This window comes from Mesocricetus auratus, unplaced genomic scaffold, assembly GCF_017639785.1.
Source record: "Mesocricetus auratus isolate SY011 unplaced genomic scaffold, BCM_Maur_2.0 Super-Scaffold_100004, whole genome shotgun sequence".
Classification (NCBI taxonomy): Eukaryota; Metazoa; Chordata; class Mammalia; order Rodentia; family Cricetidae; genus Mesocricetus; species Mesocricetus auratus.
The window spans coordinates 56066030-56091540 of NW_024429189.1; the positions used below are offsets into that span (position 1 = coordinate 56066030).

The 25511-nt window shown below is 37.3% G+C and overlaps 2 protein-coding genes across 2 annotated transcripts; both read right to left on the reverse strand.

The window, feature by feature from the left end:
- Nucleotides 1-3786: 3786 nt before the first annotated feature.
- Nucleotides 3787-4692, reverse strand: LOC101840765 (olfactory receptor 4P4-like). Its single transcript, XM_005065000.1, has one exon. The coding sequence runs from the start codon at nucleotides 4690-4692 to the stop codon at nucleotides 3787-3789; it is 906 nt and encodes a 301-aa protein (XP_005065057.1).
- An 18909-nt stretch (nucleotides 4693-23601) lies between these two features.
- On the reverse strand, nucleotides 23602-25286 carry LOC101836411 (olfactory receptor 4P4). Its single transcript, XM_005064583.2, has one exon. The coding sequence runs from the start codon at nucleotides 25230-25232 to the stop codon at nucleotides 24237-24239; it is 996 nt and encodes a 331-aa protein (XP_005064640.1). The 5' UTR covers nucleotides 25233-25286; the 3' UTR covers nucleotides 23602-24236.
- Between the last annotated feature and the right edge of the window lie 225 nt (nucleotides 25287-25511).

Here is a 25511-nt window from a genome sequence, read left to right on the forward strand (position 1 = left end):
GGATCAACCCAACAAAAATGACAATCTTGCCAAAAGCAGTCTACACATTCAATGCAATCTCTATCAAAATTCAGACACAATTCTTCACAGAACTTGAAAGAACAATAGTCAACTTTATATGGAAAAACAAAAGGCCCAGTATAGCCAAAACAACTCTATACAATAAAGGAACTTCAGGAGGCATCACCATACCTGACTTCAAGCTCTATTATAGAGCTATAGTCCTGAAAACAGCTTGGTTTTGGCACAAAAATAGACAGGTAGACCAATGGAACTGAATCAAAAAACCTTGATTTTAACCCACACACCTATGAACACTTGATTTTTGACCAAGAAGCTAAAACTATACAATGGAAAAAAGAAAGCATCTTCAACAAATGGTGCTGGCATAACTGGGTATTGGCATGCAGAAGACTGCAGATAGATCCATGTCTATTGCCTTGTATAAAACTTAAATCCAAATGGATCATAGATCTCAACATAAATCCAAGCACACTGAAGCTCTTAGAAGAGAAAGTGTGAGATACCCTTCAATGAGTTGGTATAGGAGACCACTTCCTGAACATAACACCAGTGGCACAGACACTGAGATCTACAATTAACAAATGGGACCTCCTGAAACTAAGAAGCTTCTGTAAGGCAAAGGACACAGTCAACAAGTCAAAAAGGCAGTCCACAGAATGGGAAAAGATATTCACTAATATATATTTTTATAAGTTGTTATCTTACCAAGGATGCAGTCTTATGTGTCCTCTCTTCCTGGGAATCATATGGCAACTCTATACTCTTGACTACATTTCCCAGAATCCTCCTCAAGTCCTAGTTCTACCTATCTTGATTCCCTATTGGCCATCAATGCTTTTATTTATCTACCAATAGGGTAACATATACACAGAAGGACTTCCCCCAACCCTCACACATTCATACAACCCCACATGCTATTCACCAGACATTGTACACACTTTTTTTTTTTAAAAAATAGGGTTTAGTCACTGTCCTGAAACTTGTCAGGGTAATGACAGCCCTTTCCACTGCCAAGTACCCACTTATCTCTATTTCCCTAGCACCAGGATTATAAGCATGATTCACCTTTTGGGCACTGTCCTAGTGTAGTTACTATTGCTGTGATAAAGATCATAATCAAAAGCAATTGGGGAGTAAAAGAATTATGTTCTGATCACTAAGACACCTTATTGATGGGACCCAAGGCAAGAACTCACACAGGCAGAAATTAAAGCAGAAACATGGAGAAACACTGTTTACTGACATGCTTTATAACTTGCTCAGTAAGTTTTCTTACACCATCCAGTACTACCTGCCTGGGGTGATAAGAGCACTCACAATGGGTTGAGCTCTCTTGCATCAATCATCAATCAGGAAAATGCCCCCCAAACTACCTAAAAGCTGTTGGAGGCAATTCATAACTGAGGCTTTCTCCTCACAGATAATTCCAACTTGTATCAAGTTGACAAACAAGTACAGAAGAAAGGCATGGATATTGGGGCCTTAATTCAGGAACTTGTGTTTGCAAAACAAATAATTTATCAACCAAGCCATCTTTCCAGCCCCAGAGTTATACTGTCCTCTGGTAAAGGACACCTGTCACACATAGTCAAAACCATTTTGCTTGACTGACGGGGCTGGAGAGATGACTGATGGTTTAAGGATACTTGGTGTTCTTGCAGTGTACCTACATTTTCTTCCCAGCAGCCACACCAGGCATCGAAAAACCTCCTGTAACTCCAGTTCTGTGAGATCTGATGCTGGCTTCCAGTTGTGCACATACATACATGCAGGCAAACACACAAACACAGGAAATAAAATTTAAACTATCCAAAGTTGGAACTTTGATGGAAACTGTCAATCTGTGTCACCACTGACTGATGACAGCAGGTGGCAAAACAATCTTTAGGAAACAATCATTTGATAACAAAAGGCATTTGGTGGGAGGGCATATACATACACCAAGCAGAAAAGACTGACCTTGACGGTCTAGTAGACAATACAGATCATTCCAGGGGCTGAAGAAGGCTAAAAATCAAAAGCAGTGCCTGTTGGGGGAAGTCCTGTGCATTTGTCAATAAAGTACTGTTGAGCCAATAGGAAACCTAGATAGGAGGGACTAGGAGTCCAGGAGGACTCTGGGAAGGAGAATCACAAGGGAGTTCCAGATGTAACGCCATGGGGTAGGAGGCCTGGAAATTTTTCCGGTAAGAGACATACTTAGATTAACAATTATGGGGTAATTACTTAAGTCAGAGCTAGCCAGTAAGAAACAAGCAAGGCCAACAGCTTCATAATTAATATAGCCTCCTGTGTGTTTATTTGGGACTGATGCAGCTCTAGAACCAGGCTGGCGGAACGGCTCCTCTCAAGGAAAAAGCTTCTCTTTACAAGTGCCACAGACTGGAGCCTGTTTTTTGCTATCAATACTTCAATGTAGTTGTCAAGTATTCATTTAAAAAATTCTTCAGGGACTGGGGAGATGGCTCAATAGGTAAGAACACTTGATGCAGGAGTATGGGGACCTAAGCTTAGATCCCAGAGACCCACACAAAAGGCCAGGACAACTCACAAGTACTTGCAACACCAGGAGTTGGCAGTAGAGGGTGAAGAGAGACTGGTTCCCAGGGACATGTTAGTCAGTCACCCTAAGTGAAAATCACCAAGCTCCAGGTTCAGTGATGGTCCCTTACTCAAGAAAATATGGGACAGTAACAGAACACCAGACATCTTCCTCAGCCCATGTGTGTACATGTGTGCAATCTTACACAAACACACACATACCAATTTTACTTTAGTGTACGGTCTTTTAATTAAAATAAGACAATTCCAATTTATACTCATCATAAATTAGCAAAACAATGCATGATAATATGTCAGTGAGCCCAGTGGTATTGGTGCAAATCTTTATACCCAGAACTCAAGAGGCAGAAACAGGGGGATCTATATGAGTTCCAGGCCAGCCTGGTGTATAGAGTGAATTCCAGGACAGTCTCCAAACCAACACAGAGAAACCCTGTCTTGCAAAACAAAAAATTCTCACTAAGGTTTTTAGTTGAGGAGAATATCTAAGAAAAGCTGTCAGATGAATATATCAAATGCCTATCAACATTAGCTGAGTGTCATCCTGCTGAGTTATAATCTGATTTTTATTGTTGTGAAGAGACACCATGACAACAGAAACTCTTATAAAGGGGAACATTTAACTGAGGTGGTGGCTTGCAGTTCAGAGGTTCAGTCAACTATCATCTTGAGGGGGAACATGGTGGCATGCAGACAAACATGGTGCTGCTATATCTTTCAGGCAACAAGAAAACAAATGTGACACTTGGAGTAGTTTCAGCAAAGAAGAACTCAAAGGCCACTACCAGAGTAACACACTTCCTCCAAAAAGATCATACCTACTCTAACAAAGCCATACCTCCTAATAGTGCCATCCCCTATGGGGGACATTTTCTTTCAAAACACCACAGGCCTCAAAGCCCATTAATTCTATGAAATGTTAAATATATATTCTTGATAAACACATCATTTACTTGGTTCATGTTTTCAATGCAAGTAACCCTGCTGACCCATGTTCAGTAGCCTGAAATTATATATTTTAATAGTCTTTGATTAATTAATTTAAATGATCTTTATTGTGCACATTCATTCTAATAAAGACAGTGAAATCTATGACATATATAGCATAGTATCTAGCCACTCAATTTACATATACAGTTTCACAATACGTACCTAATAATCACCTTCAAATTAGTTGTATACTTCTATTAAAATTAGAGATTAACACCAAACTTTTCTCATTGCACTTTTCATCTCTGCATTTCTCAGTGTGTAAATTAAGGGGTTGAACATAGGAGCAATGATGGTGTAAAACAGTGCAAGTATTTTATCTTCAGGGAAAGTTGTAGGAGGTCTAAGATAGGAAAAGATTGCAGGCCCAAAGAATAAAACTATCACAGTGACATGAGACCCACATGTAGTCAGGGCTTTTCGTCTTCCTTCTGCTGAATGAGTTCTTAAAGTGAGTAAAATAATGACATAAGAAACAAATAATACCACAAACGTCACTAAAGTGACTATTCCTGAATTGGCCAGAATAAGGACACCAGTGATGTAGGTGTCAATATATGCAACTTTGAGTAGAGGAAATATATCACAGAAGCAGTGGTCAATTTTATTGGGGCCACAAAAGGGCAACGAGATTGCAATGGAAAATTGAGGAAATGAGTGGGTTGCTCCACCAGCCCAAGCAGCTAACATTAGAAGATGGCATTTTGTCCTGTTCATGATGACCATGTAGTGGAGAGGCCTGCAGATGGCCACGTAGCGGTCAAAGGCCATGACTGTCAGGATTAAGACTTCAATCGTTCCAAAGAAGTGCATAGCAAAGACCTGCAGCATGCAGTTCTCATAAGAGATGGTTTTTCTAACTACTAGAAGGTCACCAATGAATTTGGGTGTCACACAGGAGGTAAAACATATATCCATAAAAGATAGGTGGATGAGGAAATAGTACATTGGCTGATAAAAAAGAGAGCTGCATCGAATTGATACAAGGATCACAAAGTTTCCTAGCAAAAGAGCCAAATAACAGACTAAGAAAAGAACAAAGCAAAATATCTGTATGTCATGGTCATAAGAAAGTCCAAGCAGAATGAATTCAGAGACATTTCTCTGGATCTCCATGTATTTCAATGTTTCAATTTCATATTTGATAAGCAGAAAAATTAAATATCTACAAATGAAAGAAACAAAACCTCCATAAAATGAGTCAGTTAACAATTATGTAATCATGTAATCTTAATCATTTCTGTTGTACAGTAAGAAAGGTTTTAGTTACTATGTCTCCTATGTACTAGCCCACTTTGTGATGATTATGTAATATAAAAGCTGTGTTCTTCCAACATTTTCAAACAAAAATACTAATTTCTAATATTTTAAAAATTACTCTGCTCATAAACCACAGATATAATTACTAGAATAATGTTTAATACCAGTTTAAATTTAGGTAAAGCAATAGTATTTTACATTTATTAATAATTGTGTTTTATCTGTTCATTTAACTTTTCTTCATTTTGTATGATTGGGAGGAATTTCCCAAATTATATATTTACACACAAAACGAAGTTTACTTAAAATTCATTAACACAACTATTTAAAAGGTGGGAAAAATGTTCTTCATTCTCATGTGAGTCCATATCATGAAGGGACATTAAAAATGTTTTGAAACATATCTGGAAACAAAGAAATATTAAAAATAATGTACCAAAATATTAAATAAAAGTTATGAAATATGATTACATTCACTCATTGTCATAATCAAATTTTACATGATAAAAATAATATTATCAAAATTCATGTGCAAATTCTTATGACAAATATAAAGGATGTATAAAGTCAAAATAAAATCATGAAAATATTCAAAGTCTGTGTCAGTCTCACTACTTGAGATCATAAAGAGTAAGTTGGTTTGGAGACTAAAATTATGTCCAAACAGTAAAAAATCAACTCTATTCAAGTTTATTATTCAAATGCATTTTCATCAAGGAGGAAAAGGAAAACATTGTGCTCTTACCCTGAAATCTTTTTCTTTTTTGTAACCAACTGAAGCTGTACTTGTGTTCTTGGTGCTGTTTAAACATAGAAATGACCACCACACATAGCATTCAGGTTAACACTGTCAAAACCAGAGTTTGATAAGTTATTGTTTTAGTGGCCATGTTTGTCCTTGTTTTAATAAAACTAAAGCTAACTCTATTTTGGAGATGGCACTCTGCTTGCTTATGGAGAAATGGCTTATGTATAATAACTTAAAGGTAAGTTAGTGAGACACATTACATGAATATCCACTCAGGATAACTGAATCCCTGGTCTTGGGGGGATGCAAATAGGTTAAAAGCATCTAAGTAAATCTCTCAAACTCAAATGAATGACAGAGAATTTGGTACTTACCCTTTCTAGACATCAGTGCTTTTGAGCCCAGCCATATTGGGAATGAATCTTGAGCAGTGTAAAGGGATTTGAATCCTTATCTCTGTGGAAGAGAACATGCAAAGCAACAGCCCACTACCCATTGGATGTTCTGAATGTTCACTAGCTGTATCTTTTACTTATACAAACATATTGTTATAAATAAATATGCGAATTTTATAAACATTATATTTGAAGATCTTTGAATTTGAAATAAGGTTTCTTCAGATTTAACAAAATGTGCATTTCTTAAGTCAGAATGTTCTTTCTCTTGATAATCATAAATGTTTAGTTTCCAATATCTCTTAAATTTACATTTTGTTTTCTAAGAAAAACATGCCATCAACACAATCAGGCAAGAGATAATAATATTATTGTCCAAACATTAACACACACGCATATCTGCATGTTCCTAATAGTAATTTTTGATACTAAATAAAATATATTGCATTTATTTTTCTTCTATAGTTGCTTAGAATTTAAAATATGAGCACTTTTCCTAATATGTTACACATATTCATTACCTAAGGCCAGTGTGATGGTACACACCTTTAATCCCAGCACTTGGAAATCAGAAAACAGTAGATCTATCTGGGTGGGAGGCCAGCCTCGACTACAAAGTGAGTTCCAGGCCTGTATAACAGTGTGACTACATGGTGACTATACAGTGAGGTCCTATTTCAAATAAATTGAATTCTTTACCTATTATAAACATAAACACTACATAGTATTTTTCTGTTTACTAGGTAGGGAATCACTAAACACAGTTACCTTTATTTTATTCCTAATATTTCATGTATCTAAACTATATAACCATTTTACAAAAATCAGTAATATAACTAATTCAAGAAGTAATAAAACAAACTCTAATACCATATACTATTGATACCCACAAGTGAAATTTTCCTTATAGCTTTATATAATTTGGGCAAACAATCTGTATCACTTCCATATGCAGTTACACCATAACGTGTAAACTCAATGAAGACATTTTAGGGAGATGTGGTGAAGTACACCAACATCTCAGCATTTTGGAAGTCAGATAGGGAATCAAGAGCTCAAGGAAAATCTCATTTACAAAATGAATTGAATGATAGCCAGTGAGACCTACAAGTCTGTTTTAGAAAAAGGTAAAATGTTAAAATAGGGGTGTAATGATTTAACTCTATAGTCAAACTTATGCCTATCATGTGTGAAGCCACGTGTTCCTTCTCAAACACTGTAAATAGACAAAAGTATCCTCACATGATTCCAATGAGAATAATAAAAATAAATTCTATTATGGAGCCATTAGTAAAGGATAAGCAATGCTACCCTGTCTATCTAAACCTTTTTGATGCCAAGAACTTACCTGGAATTTCCTTACATTCACCTGAGCTGAGTTAGATGATTATCTTCCAATTCTGGATTTTTTTTCAATTCAGTAACTTAAACTAGGAGACTACCAAGCACTTGCTGTACTGTCTATTTAATAAGAACATGGAAGAAAGAAATGAGTAATCCCCCAAATGAGGCTGAGTGGAAACCACTTCAACTTGAAACTTTCAATAAATTTACTATGCCTCTTGTTCTTACCTTGAATTCAGCTGTTTGGTGGAGAGCATGTAGTCAAAAGCAATGTCTTCCAGAATCTATTTGCAATAACCATTTTATTTTACACTTAATAAAATTATAATCTTGAAAATTAAATGAAATTAAATAGTACACAGCCAGTCTAAAGCCTAGCTAGTGTGGAATAACATTTTTTCCCACACAGTGATTATAAGTAATTCAGATCACTAAGTGTAACAAAGTGTTCCTTTTGAGATATTTCTCTCTTATGTCACCCCATTATGTAAATCTGGAATAAAAGTGGAAAGTGTTCCATATTTAATCCACAATTCAAATCTGTGTAAGGAGACTGCAAACACTTTTAGCACCTATGTCTTGAAGCTTATTAAGTGTTTAAGGGAAGTCAAGCACAAATATCTGCAATTCTTAAGCACGCAGAAAGTAGACACTTGGCAGTATTACTGTGAAATCAAAAGACATTTTAAACCATAAAATTTGTCTCAGAAGAACAGAATATAAAGTTATGGGTCAACATGAGAACAAAGAAGTCTTTTAAAGCTCTAAATTCCCTGAGGCATTACTGGAAAGTTCTCTGCCAGCCACTGTAACTCAGCAATGCAAAGTCCCATTTGCAGGAACTATAGTTAATTTACGTAGTTCATTTTAATGTAGACTACAACCTTTTGTCTCTGGAGATTCCAAAATGTGCAAATCAGTCACTGCAATTCAGGAAACTCTGTTCTCAGAACTACTTTAGCTTTTAAAAGAAACAAGAAAAATATTATATCATGGAATATAATCAGGTTAGCCTGCAGAAACAGTTGACCTGATCTACTGAGAGCACAGAGACACTAGTCGTAAAGCTGGGGAACCAGCATTGAACTGAACTAAGCCTTCTGAATGTGGTGCTATCTAGGAGGCCTGGGCAGTCTATGGGACCTCTAACAGTGGAGCCAGCATTTATCCCTAGAGCACAAATGGACTTTGGGAGCTCATTCCCTGTGGAGGAATACTATTGCAACCCAGATACAAGAAGGAGGGCCTAGGCCCTCCCCCAAAGGATGTGACAGACTTTGATGGTTCCCTTTGGAGGGCCTCACTAGACTTGGGGAGTGAGTGGGGGATGGGTCTGGGGGGGTGAGTTGGGAGCATTGGAGGATGGGAGGAGGTCAAGGGAATGGGAGATTGATATGTAAATAAGAGTGTTTTTAAATAAAAACAAACAAATAATTTTTTAAATGGAAATATCTGACGACACTGGTTCTCAAGGTCCATTCTAACTTACTTTGTGGATTCAGTCTTTCATTCTGATGTCACTGTAATCTGGCATGCTCTAGACATTTGGGCCAAACCATATACTGACAAGTCCAGTAGCAAATTCCTTTGTATCACATACAGATACAGACAGTAATGATTTTTAAAGAAAGAAAGATTTAAGTAATATATTTTTGTTTCATAAAATATAATAATCTCACCTAACGTAAAGTAATGATACTTATTGAGAGACCCTGAGTATTTTAATTCAATTTACCATAGTCTTCATTACGATGAATATCTTCTGTCAACACTTCCAGTCCTGTTACGTGCATAGGAATGCAAAACTTTGCAAGAAAAGTACAACTATTATGTAAGTGAATGAAACAACCATTTCTAAGTCAAATGAATGCATACAAGTTGTGTAAATTAAGTACTATGAGGATTTTGCAGATTCTTTCTTCAGTTTGAAGGACATAAGCATGCTTCAATATTTAAATAGAATGCCTAAAATTTTCCAGGTTGCTTGTGTTCAAAGAGAAAAGCAACCACTCAGAATTCTTCCAATCTAACCTCTACAACTTCAAATAAACCACTGGTTTGCATCTCACAGACTTTTGTAATTACTAACTTTATGATGGCACTGTCTTATTTCACTTAGGCTATATATTTGTAACTTTGTCATGTTATCAGTCATGGAATGAGTGACCATTGAGTGACAGTAACAGTGACAGCTTTTGCTATAATTTAGTATGATCAACTTTGATGTACACCACACACACACACATATATATATAAATATATATATACAAGTTTACATATATATATATATATATATGAATATGAGCTCACAGAGGGTATGTGGAGCTGATTTGGAAGAGTTGAAGTGAATTGATCTCTACACATTACTTCTACAGAAACAACACAGAACAGAACTATGTAGAAATATCAGTGAAAGGCTGGACCATTGTCTATAAATCCTACTATTGTGAAAAGCCGTATAATTTACTAGCCATTCTTAGAGAGAAAAGGCTTGAGAGGAAGAAAGAAAATGATCTTAGTATGGGTTATCACCTTGTTATGTGTTGATTTTATGTACATACAAATATAAAAATCCAAACTAAATTTCAGAAGACAATTTACCTAATATGTTAAAATTGAGAACTGGTAATTAAGAGCAATTCCCAATATGTGTAAAACTTTCACTGTCAATCACCAAAAGCACTTTGTTTGTCAAAATGTTATCAAAAGAAAAATGGCCCCCAAATCCCTGAAAGACATGTTGACATCCTCTGAAATCTCGCTAAAGAGAAATAAATTGGTGAGCAATGGTCATTCAGGCAGTGTCAGGGGTGGTCTTCCTTTTGTGGCATGAGCCTGGAATTAGACAGGTCATTAGTTATCCTTTCTCACAAGGTCTGTACCAACACATCTTGCAGGAAGGGCAGATTGTAGGTGGAAGATTTTGTGCTTGGATTGCTGTCCTGGTCCCAGTGCTGGAAGCTTTGTGTGATTATAGGGGATGCCTGGTTCAGGTTCTATTTCTTGCATTATTAGTAGTCCTTGATAGGGTTACCTTTATTGACTCCAGTGTACTCTTTCAACATCAACCTGAAGATGTCCTCCAATTCCAGTCTTCTATTCCTGTACTATCCCTTCATCCTCCTCCACACAACTGAAAATAGTATTCCCATCCCTACTCTTCCCCAGTCCACCCACCAAATATATTTCGCCTTTCCAGAGAGATCTAAGTGTCCCCCTAGAATTCTCTCTGGGTCTGTGGATTGTAGCATGATGATTAACTTCTTAAAAGTGAGTATATACCATGTTTATCTTTCTGGGTATGGGTTACTTGACTCAGGATGATTCTTCTATTCTTTTGCCAGAAAACTTCATCCTGTCATTTTTTAACAGCTGGATAATATTACACTGTATAAATGTACAACTTTTTACTTATCCATTCTTCAGTTGAAGGACATCTAGGTTGTTTCCAGATTCTGGATATTATAAGTAAATCTGCTATGAACATATAGTTGAGAAAGTTTCCTTGTGGTAGGATAGCATTTACTTAGTGTATATGCCCAGGAGTGACAGAGATGGATATTTAGGTAGTCAGAGTCCCAGTTTTTTGAGGAATGATCACATTGTTTTCCATAGTTTGTATTCCAATACAGAAATTTAGGAGTGTTCCCATGTTCCACATTCTCCTAACATGGCCTTGCTCTCACTTGTGGTTTTTTGTTTTGTTTTGTTTTTGGTATTTCAAGACCTTGTTTCTCTGTGGCTTTCGAGGCTGTCCTAGAACTAGCTCATGTAGACCATGCTGGTCTTAAACTCAAAGAGATCTGTCTGCCTCTGCCTCCTGAGTGCTGAGATTAAAGGCATGTGCAAACACCTCCTGGCCTCACTTGTGTTATTGATGGTAACCATACTTATGGCTATAAGATGGAATCTCAAAGTTGTTTTGATTTTCATTTCCATGATGCCTAAGTATACTGAACATTTAAGTGTTTCTCAGTGATTTCTGTATTAAGAATTCTCTGTTTTGATCACTATGCCATATTTTAATTGGGTTGATTGTTTTGATGTTTAGTTTCCTGAGTTGTTTATTTATTTTGGAGATTAGCTTTCTTTCAGATATGGAGGTGCTTAGACTAATGGTTTCTACATCTGACCTGAACAAGGGGGAGCTCATGGACCCCAGACTGAGAGTTGGGAAACCAACATAAGCCTGCTCCAGACCCCCTGAATATATGATGTCAATTTGGAGGTGGTTAATCTATGGGATCTCTGGTAGTGGGTCAGTATTTATCCCTAGTACACGAATGGGCTTTGGGAGCCCAATCAACATAGAGGGATACTCTCTTAGCTTAGACACATGGGGGGACAGTCTAGGTCCTGCTCCAAATGATATGACAGACTTTGAAGTTCCCTCACAGAAGGCCTCACCCTCCCTGGGGATCAGAAAGGGGATGGGATGGGAGCAGGTAAGGAGGGGAGGGAGAGGGAACTGAGATTGATAAGTAAAACAAACTTGTTTCTAATTTAGATTTTTAAAAAGGGAAAAAAAGACTAGTGGTTTCTCAGAAAACTGGAAATCAGTGTACCACAAGACCCAGATGTATCACTCTTGGACTTTTATCCAAACGATGCTCAATAATACCACAAGGACACTTGCTCATCTATGTCTAAGGCAGATTAATTTATGATATCCAAAACCTGAAAACAACTTAGATATCCTCTAGTCATGGAAAAGATGAAGAAAATAAAATATTTATTACTAAGCTGTTAAGAACAATCACATCACGTAATTGAATGAAAATGGATAGAATTAGAAAAAAATACTCTTGAGTTAGACTACTCAGATCCAGAAAGACAAACATGGTAATCACTTACTTATAGTTAGATATTAGCTGTAAAATGAAGGGTAACCTTGGTACAGTCTATAGACCCATAGAGATTTAGTAAACAGGAGGATTCAAGTGTGACACTCAGATTTCACAGGGAAGAGGAAATAGAGGCTATTTTGTGAGTGGGCTGTGGGTGGGTGGGAATGGGAAAATGAGTGATCAGATTTGGGGGAACAGAGGAGGAGTGAACTGAAAGAGACTAATAGAAAGAGGATGCTGGGGGGGGGGTCAGGTTAAAAACCTAGTAAAATGGAATCTCACAGTAATTTACAAGGATGAGCCCTGGTTAGACTCCTCACAGTAGTGGAAAAATTTACTGAATTGGCCATCTCCTTTGACCAAGCAATGAAAGGCAAGACTTCAAGTGGAGCGAATGAGAATCCATCCCATCCACAAAACCTTTGACCTACAGTCTGTCCTGCTTATGGGATGTGCTAGTGTAAGGGTGACATAAAGTGAGGAAGTGGCCAACCAAAGGCTGGTGTTAACTAAAATTCTTATAGAAGTGTAAGCCCACCCCTGACATGGCCTGGAGTACCTGGACTCACAAGTTGGGTCACCCAGAGTCTTAAGAGTACCAAACACAACTGGAAGGAAAAAAAGATGTCAATATAATGATACCTAATGATATTCTTCTATACTTATAGATTGGTACTTACCCCAATTGTTATCATAGAGGCTTCATGCAGCAACTGATGGAAGCAGATGCAGATCCATAGTCAATCTGAGGCAGAATTTGGGAACTCCTGAAGAAGGAAGAGGAGAAGGAGGAGGAGGAGGAGAAGGAAGAGGAGGAGGAGGAGGCAGAGGAGGAAAAGGAGAATGGATTGTAGGAGCCAGAGGACACCACACAAAAACCCACAGAATCAATTATTCTGATCTCATAGGGACTCAGAGACTGAACTGAGAGCCTGCATGGGACTGATCTAGGCACTGTGAATATATGTTACAGTTGAGTAGCTCTGTCCAATATAGGACACCTAACAGTAGGGGCAGAGTCTCTCTCTCTATAACATTTACTGACTTTTGTGATCTTACTACTCATATTGTGTTGCCTTGTCCTATGTTAATACACGAGGAGATGCTTAATCTTACTGCAACTTAATATGTAATGTTTTGTTGCTATCCCTGATACACATGCCCTTTTCTGAACAAAAATAGAGGAGGATTTGATTGGGTGTGGGAACAGAGGGGAGTGTGGGGGAGAGATTCGAAGAAATAGAGGGACAAGAAACTGCATGCAGGATGTAAAATAAATAAATTTTATAAAGAGGTTAAAATGAAAATAGTTTATTTAACATTCAAAAGATAAAAGCAACAAATTATTGGCTCTTAATGTCAAGGATATATTGTAAGTAGGGAAATTAAATATTGCTGATGGTATTGTAAACTTTTAAAGCTGCTATGAAAATTCATGTGGTAGTCCCTTAGGAATTTAAGAATGGATCTACTTCAAAATGGAGAACTAGCATATTGGACATATGCCCATAGGATGTGCTATCCTTCTACTGAGACAACTGTTCAACCATGTGCTCTTTGCTGCTACATTCATAATATCTATAAGTTGGAAACAACCTATTGTATTCCTGAACAGACATGAACTGATAAAGAATATGTGGCAAATTTACACAACAAAGTATTGCTCAACCATTAAAAAGCTGGTTCATGAAATTTCCTGGGAAGTGGATAAAACTAGAAAAACATTCATTTTGAGTGAAGTATTACTAAATGTCAAAGATAATTATGGTGTGTATTCCCTTATATGTACATATTAGATGTTAATTCAATTGCAACCAAGATATAATCCATAGAAGCACAGTGGGTAGGCATAGAGTAAGGGACTAGAGGTAACAGATAGATCTCACTAGGAAAGGGAAACAGAGCAGATATATATGGATGGAAATGGTGCTGCGATAGGGGAATCAAGTGGTGGAGAGGGGGAATATGGGAACAAATTTATAGAGAAAAATAAAATTAGGGAGCATTTGATTGGTAGTATGGAAACATGATACAGTAGAAACTTCCTAAAAATACATGCATACACATGTGAATGAAAACTGAATAATAGAGGACACAGTGTCCCAAATGACCATCTTGAATCAACAAATAAAACTTCTCGCATAGGGCTACATCTAATTGAGTTGTTGGTCACAGGAACCCCACAGACATCACCAAACAACCCAGACTGCTGCCAAGAGTACATATAGGCTACTCTACAGAAACTGACAGGAAAAATCCCATTGCTGAAGACAATACCCACAAAACTCATGAACAGAGATATCAAGGTGGTGGCTACATAGAACCTCCATCCCTCCATTCCAGTGTCTTTGATTCAGTAATTTATTCAGTATGCTACCAAACTAAACTAAATAAAACTAAACACCAAGCCAGTCACAAACCCTTTATCTACCATGGGGTATTATCTGAAAGATATGCTAGGGCAATGAAGACACAAAGTTTATGAAAGTAACCAGTCAATAACTGATTTAACTTAAGACTCATTCCATGAGATGGAACCCATACTTGACACCATTCAAGTGAACAAAAACCTGAGACTAGACAGCCTAGGAACCCAAAGTAAAAGTCTAAAAGAGAAAAAAAAGTACTAATAAAATGATTCCTGATGCTATTCTGCTAGTTCAGAGAAGCTTCCTCCTCAGCAGGTGGGAACAAACTTAGAGATCACTAGCTGACAGTGAGGCATTACACAAAAAATGAGAGATTCTGGAACATTCAGCCGTAAATGGGATGCTTCCACCAAATCTTTTCTTCAGAGCTCAGGAACCCCATAGAAGAGAAACCTGAAAGAATTTGAGAGTAAGAGGGGACAGAGGACACCAAGAAAGCAATACTCTCTAAATCAACATGGAGAAATATCATATGAACTCACAAACACTGAGATGATACACAGGACCCTCATTCTTCTGCATCAGGTCCTCTGTGTATATTTTATGGGTGTTGGTTTGTCTTGGGCAACCTCAATTTAGTAATTTTTTGTTTTATCTTATTATATGTTGTTTGTTATATTACTATAAATGAATGAATGAATGAATGAACACAAACTAAAAGATTGGAATAGAAAACAGAATCCATCTTGCTGCTGCATCAAAGTAACACACCCTACCAGCAAGGGTGGTTAAAAAATGAAAAGATATTCCAAGCAAGTAAACCTAAGAAGCAAGGAAGTATGGTCAGAGATCCACCCTCAGTTTGCTTATTAGGGATTCCCTATTACTCCAACTCATATGGCCATAATCCTAGAAAGAAAACAATTAATTCAGTCACTTATAGTCCCTACTACAAAGGATGAGATCCTATTTTTCCTAGGAAAAGCAGGCTTCCCACAATTTTTAAATAATTTTTCTTCCTTCTTACCTGTCCCTTACATAAAGTAGCCCTTGGCCCCTCACAGGAACTTCTTTTGACCTCTTTTAGCAAGTGATTTTTTAAGCTAACACAGGCCCACTTCCAGGCTTCAGCCCTACACCTTCCAGATTTAACTACCCCCTTCTCTCTCTGTGTTATTTAAAAGGAGGGAGCACTACTTCAAATGACTTATACATGGGACAAGGAAGGCAGCTCCTTCTTACCTATATGAAGGACTATATAAGGCAGAATGGTATTACTGTTACAGATTTCATACTGGTTGAAGCACAGGCCCTTCTCACCCAAACTACAAACCAACAAGCTGATTTAATAACTCTTACCCACATCTCTCAATTAGCAAAGGGACAGTCCCTAAAACTATATAAAGTTTGCCTTCAGTCTCAGATGAATGAGGCCTCACACATCTGTTAAACCTCAAGCCCCACCATACTGGATTATTCCTTAATTCTGGTACTTCTTCTACTTACCCCAATCATGAGCAAACTATGAATAGATATATGATTTTTCAGGAAAACATACCCAACAGTTCAACCAGACCACTGGTAGGGTCTGGAGACTGTTGGAAATATAAAGCATATTCTGGAAAGAACTCTGCCTTTTAAGAAGACTGGGGATCTTTTACATCCCAACTAAGTACATGTGGCACCCCAGACAAAATGGGAGTCATTGGTAAGCTTTATTATAGTATTTATCTCAACCACCCATGAAACACAATCACAGTAGAAGTGGTCCAAATTTCCTCAAAGGTTCTTATATGCTCAGCATCACTTTTTCTGATGATATTTACCCCACCTCTCTTTCAAACCATCTCTTGTTTCAGACTCTAACTACTACATATCGGCTTTTGAATACCACTCAGTCTTACCTCTTTGGAAAGTGCTGGTTGTACGTCCCTCCAGAATCAAACTGCCTCCCAGCCTTTATGGCATCACCCATTGTCCTATTAGATTCTCTCATCTTACCACTTGTTAAGTGCTCCAAGCCAAATGTCACTACCAGCTCTTATCTCTCTCAGATTCCTCTCTTTAGTATTACAGACTGCTTTATCTGCTCAGGAACGCACCGTGTGGTCACCCTGGATTCTAAACACTGCAATAATATATTTACCCTTTGTACTATCACCCAGTCCTTATGTCCAAACCTTCACACTGCCTGTACTCTCTGTGGTATTCAAGTTTATTACTGCTTATCTGCTTGGTGGTCTGGGACTTGTCCCATGCTGTTCCTGTTTCCCAAATTAGGGGTGGTACCTAATGAAGAACCCTTGCCCATCCCCATTGCCAAGTTCATAGCTTCACAGAATGAGAGTTGAGCAATCCAAGTAATAAACTTTCTAGCCACCCTGACATAACTGCAGGTGTGGCCACTGGAACAGCAGGTCTGACTACTTTCCTTGTGATTTATCATAGGCTTTCCTTACAGTTTATCTAGGATTTCCAACAGGTAACTCAGACTATCTTTATCCTACAGGGATGAATAGACTCACTGACTACCATAGTACTACAAAATTTGAGAGGATTAGATTTACTCACAGCAGAAAGAGGTGATCTTTGTCTCTTGGAGAAAAAAGTTGTTCCTATGTCAGCTAATCATGTGTAGTGAAAGATAAGATTCATCAACTCCAACTGGATCTTCAAAACCAAAAACAGTTTGATATCTTCACAGCCGGTGAATCACTAATAGTCATATGTGGAACTGGATACCACCCTTTATGGCTCTTCTTTTCTTATATTTTCTAGTCCTATAATTGTTCCCTGTGTCATAAATCTCTTATCTAGATTTATTAAAAAACACATCCAAAAGATTTCTAAACACACCTTTAACAAGTTACTATTACAGGATTACCAGCCCTAGCTGTGGAGCCAGAGATCTGTAGCAACCAGTTATATCCCGAGGATGAAGATGAAGATTGTCCCAAGAACCTTGATGCCCCAATTCAGCAGGAAGTTGTCTAATAAAAATGTTATCCCCATTCCAATCACTCCAGTTATTTGTTAAAAAACAAAAACAGTGATGCAGGGTAAAAAGGTCAGCCAAAGAAACCCACCCTGGCTTTGAACCCAGAGATGGTGAAAGAAACACACTGTGGACCTGAAACCTGAGCCAGTGAAAGAAATAGTTTTATACCTAAACCCAGACCCTAAGAAAAATATTCTGACTCTGAAACCAGAGCCAAGAAACATGCTTTGGCTCTAGAACCAGATTCAGAGAAAGAAATATTCCCTAGCCCCTAAAATAGAGCCAGAAAGTAAAAATTACCAGTAAAAGAAACACAATTTGGCCCTTAAACCAGAGCAAGTTCTGCCCCTAACTAACAGAAATACAAAACTGACCAATTCCTGAGTAGGAAATCAACCAGTCTCTGAGTATCCTGACTCTGAACCCAGAGTGAGTGAAAGAAACACTTTATCCCTGAATTTAGAACAAAATAAATATATGGTGACTCTGAAACCAGTGCCAAGCAATCACAATTTATCCCTAGCATCAGAGACAGTGAAAGAAATTCACCATGGCCCTAAAATTAGAGCCAAAAGACTAAAACAGACCAGTCAGGAAATTGAGTTCAACACTGAAATCAGGACCATCTCTGCCTGTGACCAACTAAACTAACCAATCCCTAACCAGGAAATTAACCAATCCCTGAGCAGAAAAACTTCTCCCTGGGAAAACTCCACCCCTAAGAAGTCCTATGTAAGCCCTTCTGTCTGTTAAGTTGCAGGCTGTTATTTCCCACCCTGTCAGAGGCAGCCACTCTCCTGGATACTTTCCCAAATAAATCTTTCTCAAAAGAGTCATGGGTGAAGATCTTCATTCACTGGCACTGAACAGAAGAATGTTGCTGGGACGTCCTTTAGGGGCCTGAGATGTTCACTTAGGGAGATCTGAGCAAGGCTGAACAGAAAATGTAACAACTTTTCAGCAGAGCCAGAGGAGGTTGCTACATTTCTGCTTGGATTTACCCTTTAGCAGAGCATAGCCCAATAAGTAACATCTTGGGCAGAGAAAAAATTTGGATAGCTCTGCTAGAATGTTCCCCTAGAGATGTCATATTGCAACTCTGGGTATAGCCTGGCTTCCCAATAAATTAGGAAATCTTTGCATCTCCAGAACTGTACCACTCACCCTCTCTAAAAGACTGAATAACAAAACCCACAGGATCATCTCATTAGATAGAGAAAGAGCCTTTAATAAAATCTAACATGCCTTCATGATAAAATTCCTGGAAATACTAGGCATATAGAGACATAACTAAAAAAAGGCAATTTATAGCAATCCCATTGCCATCAACAATCAAAATGTATAGAATCTGAAGTCCTTCTACTGAAATCAAGAGCAAAACTTTATTGCCCACTCTTTCCATACATATTCTATAAAATACTTGAAGTCTAAGCCAGAGCAATAAGACAACTGAAAGGGGTTAATCAAAGTATCTTTTTTTAGCACAGGATCTGGCTTTATACATAAAGACCCCTAAAAGCTCCAGCAAAATGTTCTACGACTGATAAACACTTTCAGCAAAATACCAGGGCACAAAATTAACACACACACACATACACATACACACACACACATGAACACATCAAAGCATTCATATTTACAAATTATAAACAAAAGAAATGAAATCAGAAGCAGTATATTTTACAAAATCCTATGAAACAATAAAATACCTTAAGGTAAATTCCAACCAAAAAGTGAAATACTTGTATAGTAAAACATTACAACACTGAGCAAAGAAATTAAGAATATCCTTAGTATACCAATATGACAGCAGACACATTGATCAATAGAATTGAAGATATGTATACAAAGTCACACAACTATAGATATTTTATCAAAAAGACCTAAAATTAAACACTGCAGATAAGACAGCAACTTTGTCAAATGACACTGATCAACTGTCTTATTGCATGTAGAAAAAGAAAAATAGGTCTATATCTATCCCTCTGCTTGAAAAACAACTTTAAATGAACCAAGTATCTCAGCATAAGATGATGTACATTGAATCTGATAGAAGTGAAAGCTGTGAATAAGCTGGAACTCATTAGCACAGGAAAGGGCTAATTGAGCAGAACACTGATAGATTGGACACTAAGACTGTAAATTAATAAATGTGACCTCAAAAAGCTGAAAAGTTTCTGACTGGCAAAGGACACCATCATTAGTGCAAAGAATCAGCTTAAATAATGAAAAAAGATATTTATTATTATATAGTTAGCAGAGCATTAGTATCTAATATATACAATAAACAGCAACAACAACAAAACCCTTGACCATCTAGAAAATAAATAACCCAACTAAAATTTGAGTATAGAACTAAATAGAGTTTTAAAAGATGAACCCCAAAAGCTGAGAAATACTTAAAGAAATGTTCAATATCCTCAAACATCAGGGAAATGTAAATCAAAACCATTTTGAGGTACAATGTTATATTGGATAGAATGGCCAAGATCAATAAAACAAGTGACATAACATGCTGTGAGTTAAGAGGAACACTCCATTATTGCTGGTAGATATACAAAGTTACACAGCCACTATGGATATCACATGGCAGGTCATCAGAATATGAGGAATAAATATACTACAAAGTCCAGCTACACCATGCTTGAGCATATACCCAAAGAAGTCTATATCTTGTTACAAAGACACTTGCTCATACATGTCATTTCTGCCTTATTTATAATAGCTATAATTGAAAATAGCCTAGATATCAAACAAATAATAAATGGATGATGAAAACATTATACATTAACACAATGGGATTTTATTCAGCTGTTAAAACTGAAGTTATGAAATTGATAGGTAAGAAAATGGAGGTAGAGGAAAATCGTGAATTAAGTTTCCCAAGTCAAAAAGAAAAAAAATTTATATTTTTTCTTTTATATGTTCTTGTTAGGTTTTAAGGTTTACTATTTATTCTAAACCAAATCTGAAAAGTCACAGGTTCTAGGTGCCTAGTAAAGGACTGGGGTGTGGATGAGCAGAATCTCATCAAGGAGGGGAAGCAGAATGCAGTTTTATGGAGAGAAAGGAGGGATACTGGAGTAGGAATATTAAATAGGAGGGGAAGGCAGAGCAGAAGAGGAAAGTAGGGAATATATGATGCGACAACTCATTCTGAAGACCATTTGAAAAGCCATATTGAAACCAACTACTATAAGAAGCTTTATAAATTACATATATATTTAAAAATAATATAAATGAAATCACCATGTAGTAGGGGATACAATATCTCAATGAAGCAACATATAATGCCAAATAAAACATCCGTGCCAGTAGTGAATTTCATCTTAATGGGTCCCATGTAATCCTTCAAACAACATAGGTTATTAGCAAGGCTATAGGTTACTATCCATAACATGATGGTAAGGCCTTATTAGTGAAGGCATTTGCTTACATCATGAAACACAGAGAAGTACAGTGGGTGCCACATTGAAGCTTCATCCCTACTGACTAGCATTAATGGTATAGAAGATACTCTGCATGCTACTGAAGGAAAAATCTTCATTGTCAGAAGTGTGTGTGTGTGTGTGTGTGTGTGTTTTATGGGGATGGCCCTTTTCTCTTTGTTTTGTCATATTCTGCTTTGTTTGTTTGTTTTTATCTTATTCATTATATTTCTAAAATCTAAATGCCTCTTTGTTTTCTGATAGAGAAAGAAAGGGTGTGGATATGGGTGATTAGGGAGATGAGAAGGACTGGGAGGAGTTGGGTCAATGGAGACCATAATAATAATATATTTGATGAAAAAATCAGTTTAAAAATATTACAATATATAAATAATGTTAGAAAGTGGCCAAGAACCTGACACCGGAAAAGTTATTTCCTTATGGGAAAATCGACTATTATTCTGCTAAAGGAACACAGTAATAAAAATGACCCCTAAAGACAAATTGCAGTATCCATAGATCAGAGAATTATTTGACCCTCATCAGAGAAGCTTCTTCTTGATTTAGATGGGAATTAAGAAAGGGATCCTCAACTGGGGATGGACAGACTGTGTGAGACTTTGGAGCATTAAGTCCTAATAGAATGTCTACATCAAACTCCTCTACTGAGAGTTTAAGGAGCTACACCAAGGAGGTATAAAGATTCTTAGAGACAGAGATGGTGGATGACTCCAAGGAAGCAGTGTCCTCCAGACACAGCAGGATTGAAGTACATATGAACTCACAAAAACTATGACTGTGTTCCCAGCATCCATATAAGTTTAAGTCAGATAGTGATCCAAGAACTGAGAGGGGGACGTGGACACAGAGTACATTCATAACTAACAAGCTATTTGCAACAGAAAAACATTAACAAAGAAAAAAATCAGTTTTCACCAATGAAGTCTCCTTGTCTATCTCAACCACACTCCAATGAAGACCCCAATCCCAGCAGTAGTTGTCCAACACATAAGAAATTGAATGATACTTTTGTGAACATTGTGCTTCCTTTGACAGAATTCTTTGCTATTGTTTTGTTTTGATGTTGGTATTGGTGGTTATTTTGTCTTTTGTTTCTTTTTTAATGTTTTTCGGTATTTGGATTTTGTGGGGTTTTACTTTATGTAAATACTACATAGTGTATATAGAGTTTGGTTTTGTGGTTCTTATTACATGTGTATTTTTTTAATTTATGCATAGTATACACACACATATATGAGGGAGAAAGAGAGAGAGAAAAAGAAAAGGGAATGTAAAGTTGGATGAGAGAGATGGGGATTTGGGAGACACTGGGGAAGAGAAACATGATTGAAATATGTTGCATGAAAATATTTCAACAAAGAAAAGAGAGGACAGAAGCACAAAATACACAGGTTCAAATAAAGAAAAAGAATAGATTTTTAAAAATTCTCAAATTATATTCTTATTTTCAACTCTGAGGTATTTCATGCAAGCCAAGCACTGAGAGTCTGTCAGTACTAGTGAATCTCAGAGTCTGTGCTCTCTGTTGACACAAACTGAAAAGACAGTTAAGCCTGCTTTGTGCCAAATAAAGATACATCTAAGAAGCATAGAAGTGAGCATAGAGTTGGCTTGCCACTAAGGAAGGTGCTTAAATAATAGGTAAGCTATGTATTTTTTTTCATTTATTTTTTGACATTATAATTTATAATCACACCATATCTCCCTTCTCCTTCCTTCCTCCAAACATTCTTATCTATTCCTTCCTGATCTCTTTTAAATTTAGTACCTCTAACTTCATTAATTCTAGTTATATACATACATGTACACTTACATACATATGTATTTCCAAATTCATAAATAAGGTGCAAATTCAAACTGAAGTGCTCCCCACATCTCAATATCAGTCCTTTAAGTAGCAATACATTTTAATGGGTTTGGAGATCTGGACTTTATAGCAAACTCTGAGAAACAGTCATGCTAGTGAGAATGGAGTGAGGGCAGATATCATTTCTGATCGGGGAGGCCCCAAAATCTGGATGAGCAGGTGTGTGTGATGTAGGGTGGGAGGAGAGGAATAGGATTTTTTGCAGGTTAGGTCTCAGTTTTTGAAAGCACCCATGCAAATAAAGGCTTAAAGACATGGGCCAACTGAGTGGAGTATGTGATCTACAACTCCTTGCTTCAAAAGTTAGCATGCCCCTATAGAGGACCATAACCTGTAAGACCAGGCTGGAGATTAGAGACTTAGATTCCAGCTCAAATCAGGGTCTATGAGGCTATCCTGAGACTCTGGCCACCCTACAGTTCATTTCTACTGGGTGAGGTTTAACTTGGTTAAACAGGTCCTGACATGGTGTACAGAAGGCACTAAGTAGCTCATTCTGGAGACCGTAACCTGGAGTCTCACGTCCTGGTATTTGCAAAACGATGGGTTTTATTTTGCCATTCACATTGGGGGTACAGACAAGGTCAGGTCCATACTTTCTTGCCCTCCCACACAGAGAATTTCTTCTGATGCCTTGTTTGGTGTAAGCGCCTGTGCTTACTTAGCAGGCCACCTGTTTTGACCATGACGAATGAAAGCACACTTGGGTTGGAAGAGTCGCAGCAAGATTGAGGATGTGTCATTTTTATTGAGAACAATCAGATTTTTTATACCTTTATCATAAATAGAATATAAAGGAAATTGACACAAACGATACAGTTGGGTTGCCAGGCTCTAGTAGTTTGCAAACTAGACAGAGTACACAAGATTAATAATGAAGAACAACTGTCCTGTCAAGTCTTCATGCTTCCTTGACTACAAAAGGAGCATACAGAGAAACACAAAGTGGCCTGAACGCTTCGCTGCCTAAGAGATGGCATTGGTCTGTCAGGAACTGAAAGTCACAGTGTGCCCCAGGAGCCATGGACTCTAGCCTGAAGAACATATGATACATAGCTCTGAAGAAAGGTAGGCCAAGCCAACTGTATGGTTCCTTGCAGTTTGTAAAAAGACTGACACAGGGATCAGGATCTTCCATACAAACATCTCACCTTCTTCAGAAAATATGACACAGAAGTTAAGACTATAACATGTAATGTTGAATTTGATATTTTAAAAATATATTAATAAGAGTCACAGGGAATGCATATTAATATTACATTTCTTAGTAATCCTTGATCATTATCTTGCAAGAGATGATATTTACAATTCACACATGAAAGTTACCATTATTTACGAGTATTGATTAAACATGGACTTTCATACATTCAAATGGTTCAAGATTTAGAAAGACAATGAGCAACATGCTTTAGCTGTCTCATGCTCTGATTTAGCAGTGAATATTATCATCCTTATTCCAATAAAAAATATGTTATGACACCAAACTTTCCTCAGGGCATTCTTCATCTCCATGTTTCTCAGTGTGTAGATCAGAGGGTTGAACATGGGAGCTATGATTGTGTAGAAAAGAGCAAACACTTTATCTTCTGGATAAGAGGCAGCTGGTCTAATATAAATGAAAAGTACAGGCACAAAAAACAAAATGACAACAGTGACATGGGAACTGCATGTAGAAAGAGCTTTCCCACGGCTCTCTGCAGGGTAAGCCCTGATGGTGTATAATATGAAAGAGTAAGACCACATCAAGACCATGAAGGTCACTAGTCCCATCATGCCTGAATTTGCAACCACGAGAAATCCGACTGTGTATGTATTGGTACAGGCAAGTGACAGCAAAGGATAAACATCACAGAAATAGTGATCCATCTCATTGGGGCCACAGAAGGGAAGACTCGTAACAAGGAAGCTCTGGAGAAAAGAATGGATGAAAGCACCAACACAGCAAGCAGCCACCATGGCATGGCACCTCCCCCTGTTCATGATGATGGTGTAGTGCAGGGGCTTGCAGATGGCCACATAGCGGTCATAGGCCATCACTGTGAGGATGAGGATCTCAGTTCCTCCAAAGAAGTGCATGGTGAAGAGCTGAGCCATGCAGCTGGCATAAGAAATCATGTTTCTTTTCATGAGAAAGCCAGTGAGAAGCTTGGGAGTCACTGTGGAGGTGTAGCACAGGTCTGACAAAGCAAGGCAATTAAGGAAGAAATACATGGGTTGTTCATTTAGTCGACTAAGTGTTATAGAAATCATTATGAACAGGTTTCCTCCCAAAATAGCTGTGTAGCAAAACAAGAACAGCAGAAAACATAGAATTTTAATTTTCTTGTTCTGGGAAAGTCCTAGCAGTATAAATTCAGTGATGTTATTGGTACTTTCCATATTCCAAAATAATTAAGATTAAATAGAGTTAGCTGAAAGCAAATGACAGATGATTAAAAATATTTATTAATCATGGTATAAGTCATAGCAAATACTATAAAAATTATATTCATTTACAAAATCTCTCATATTTCTCTCTCTGTACATATGTGTGTATTTGTAATTCTCATATTCTATAGAAAAAATTTTCATTTAAAAATCATCATTTCAAACACATTATTTTAGTAAAAGTGTGTAAAAGTAAAAGTCATACTAGTGGAAAGTTTAAACAAAAATATG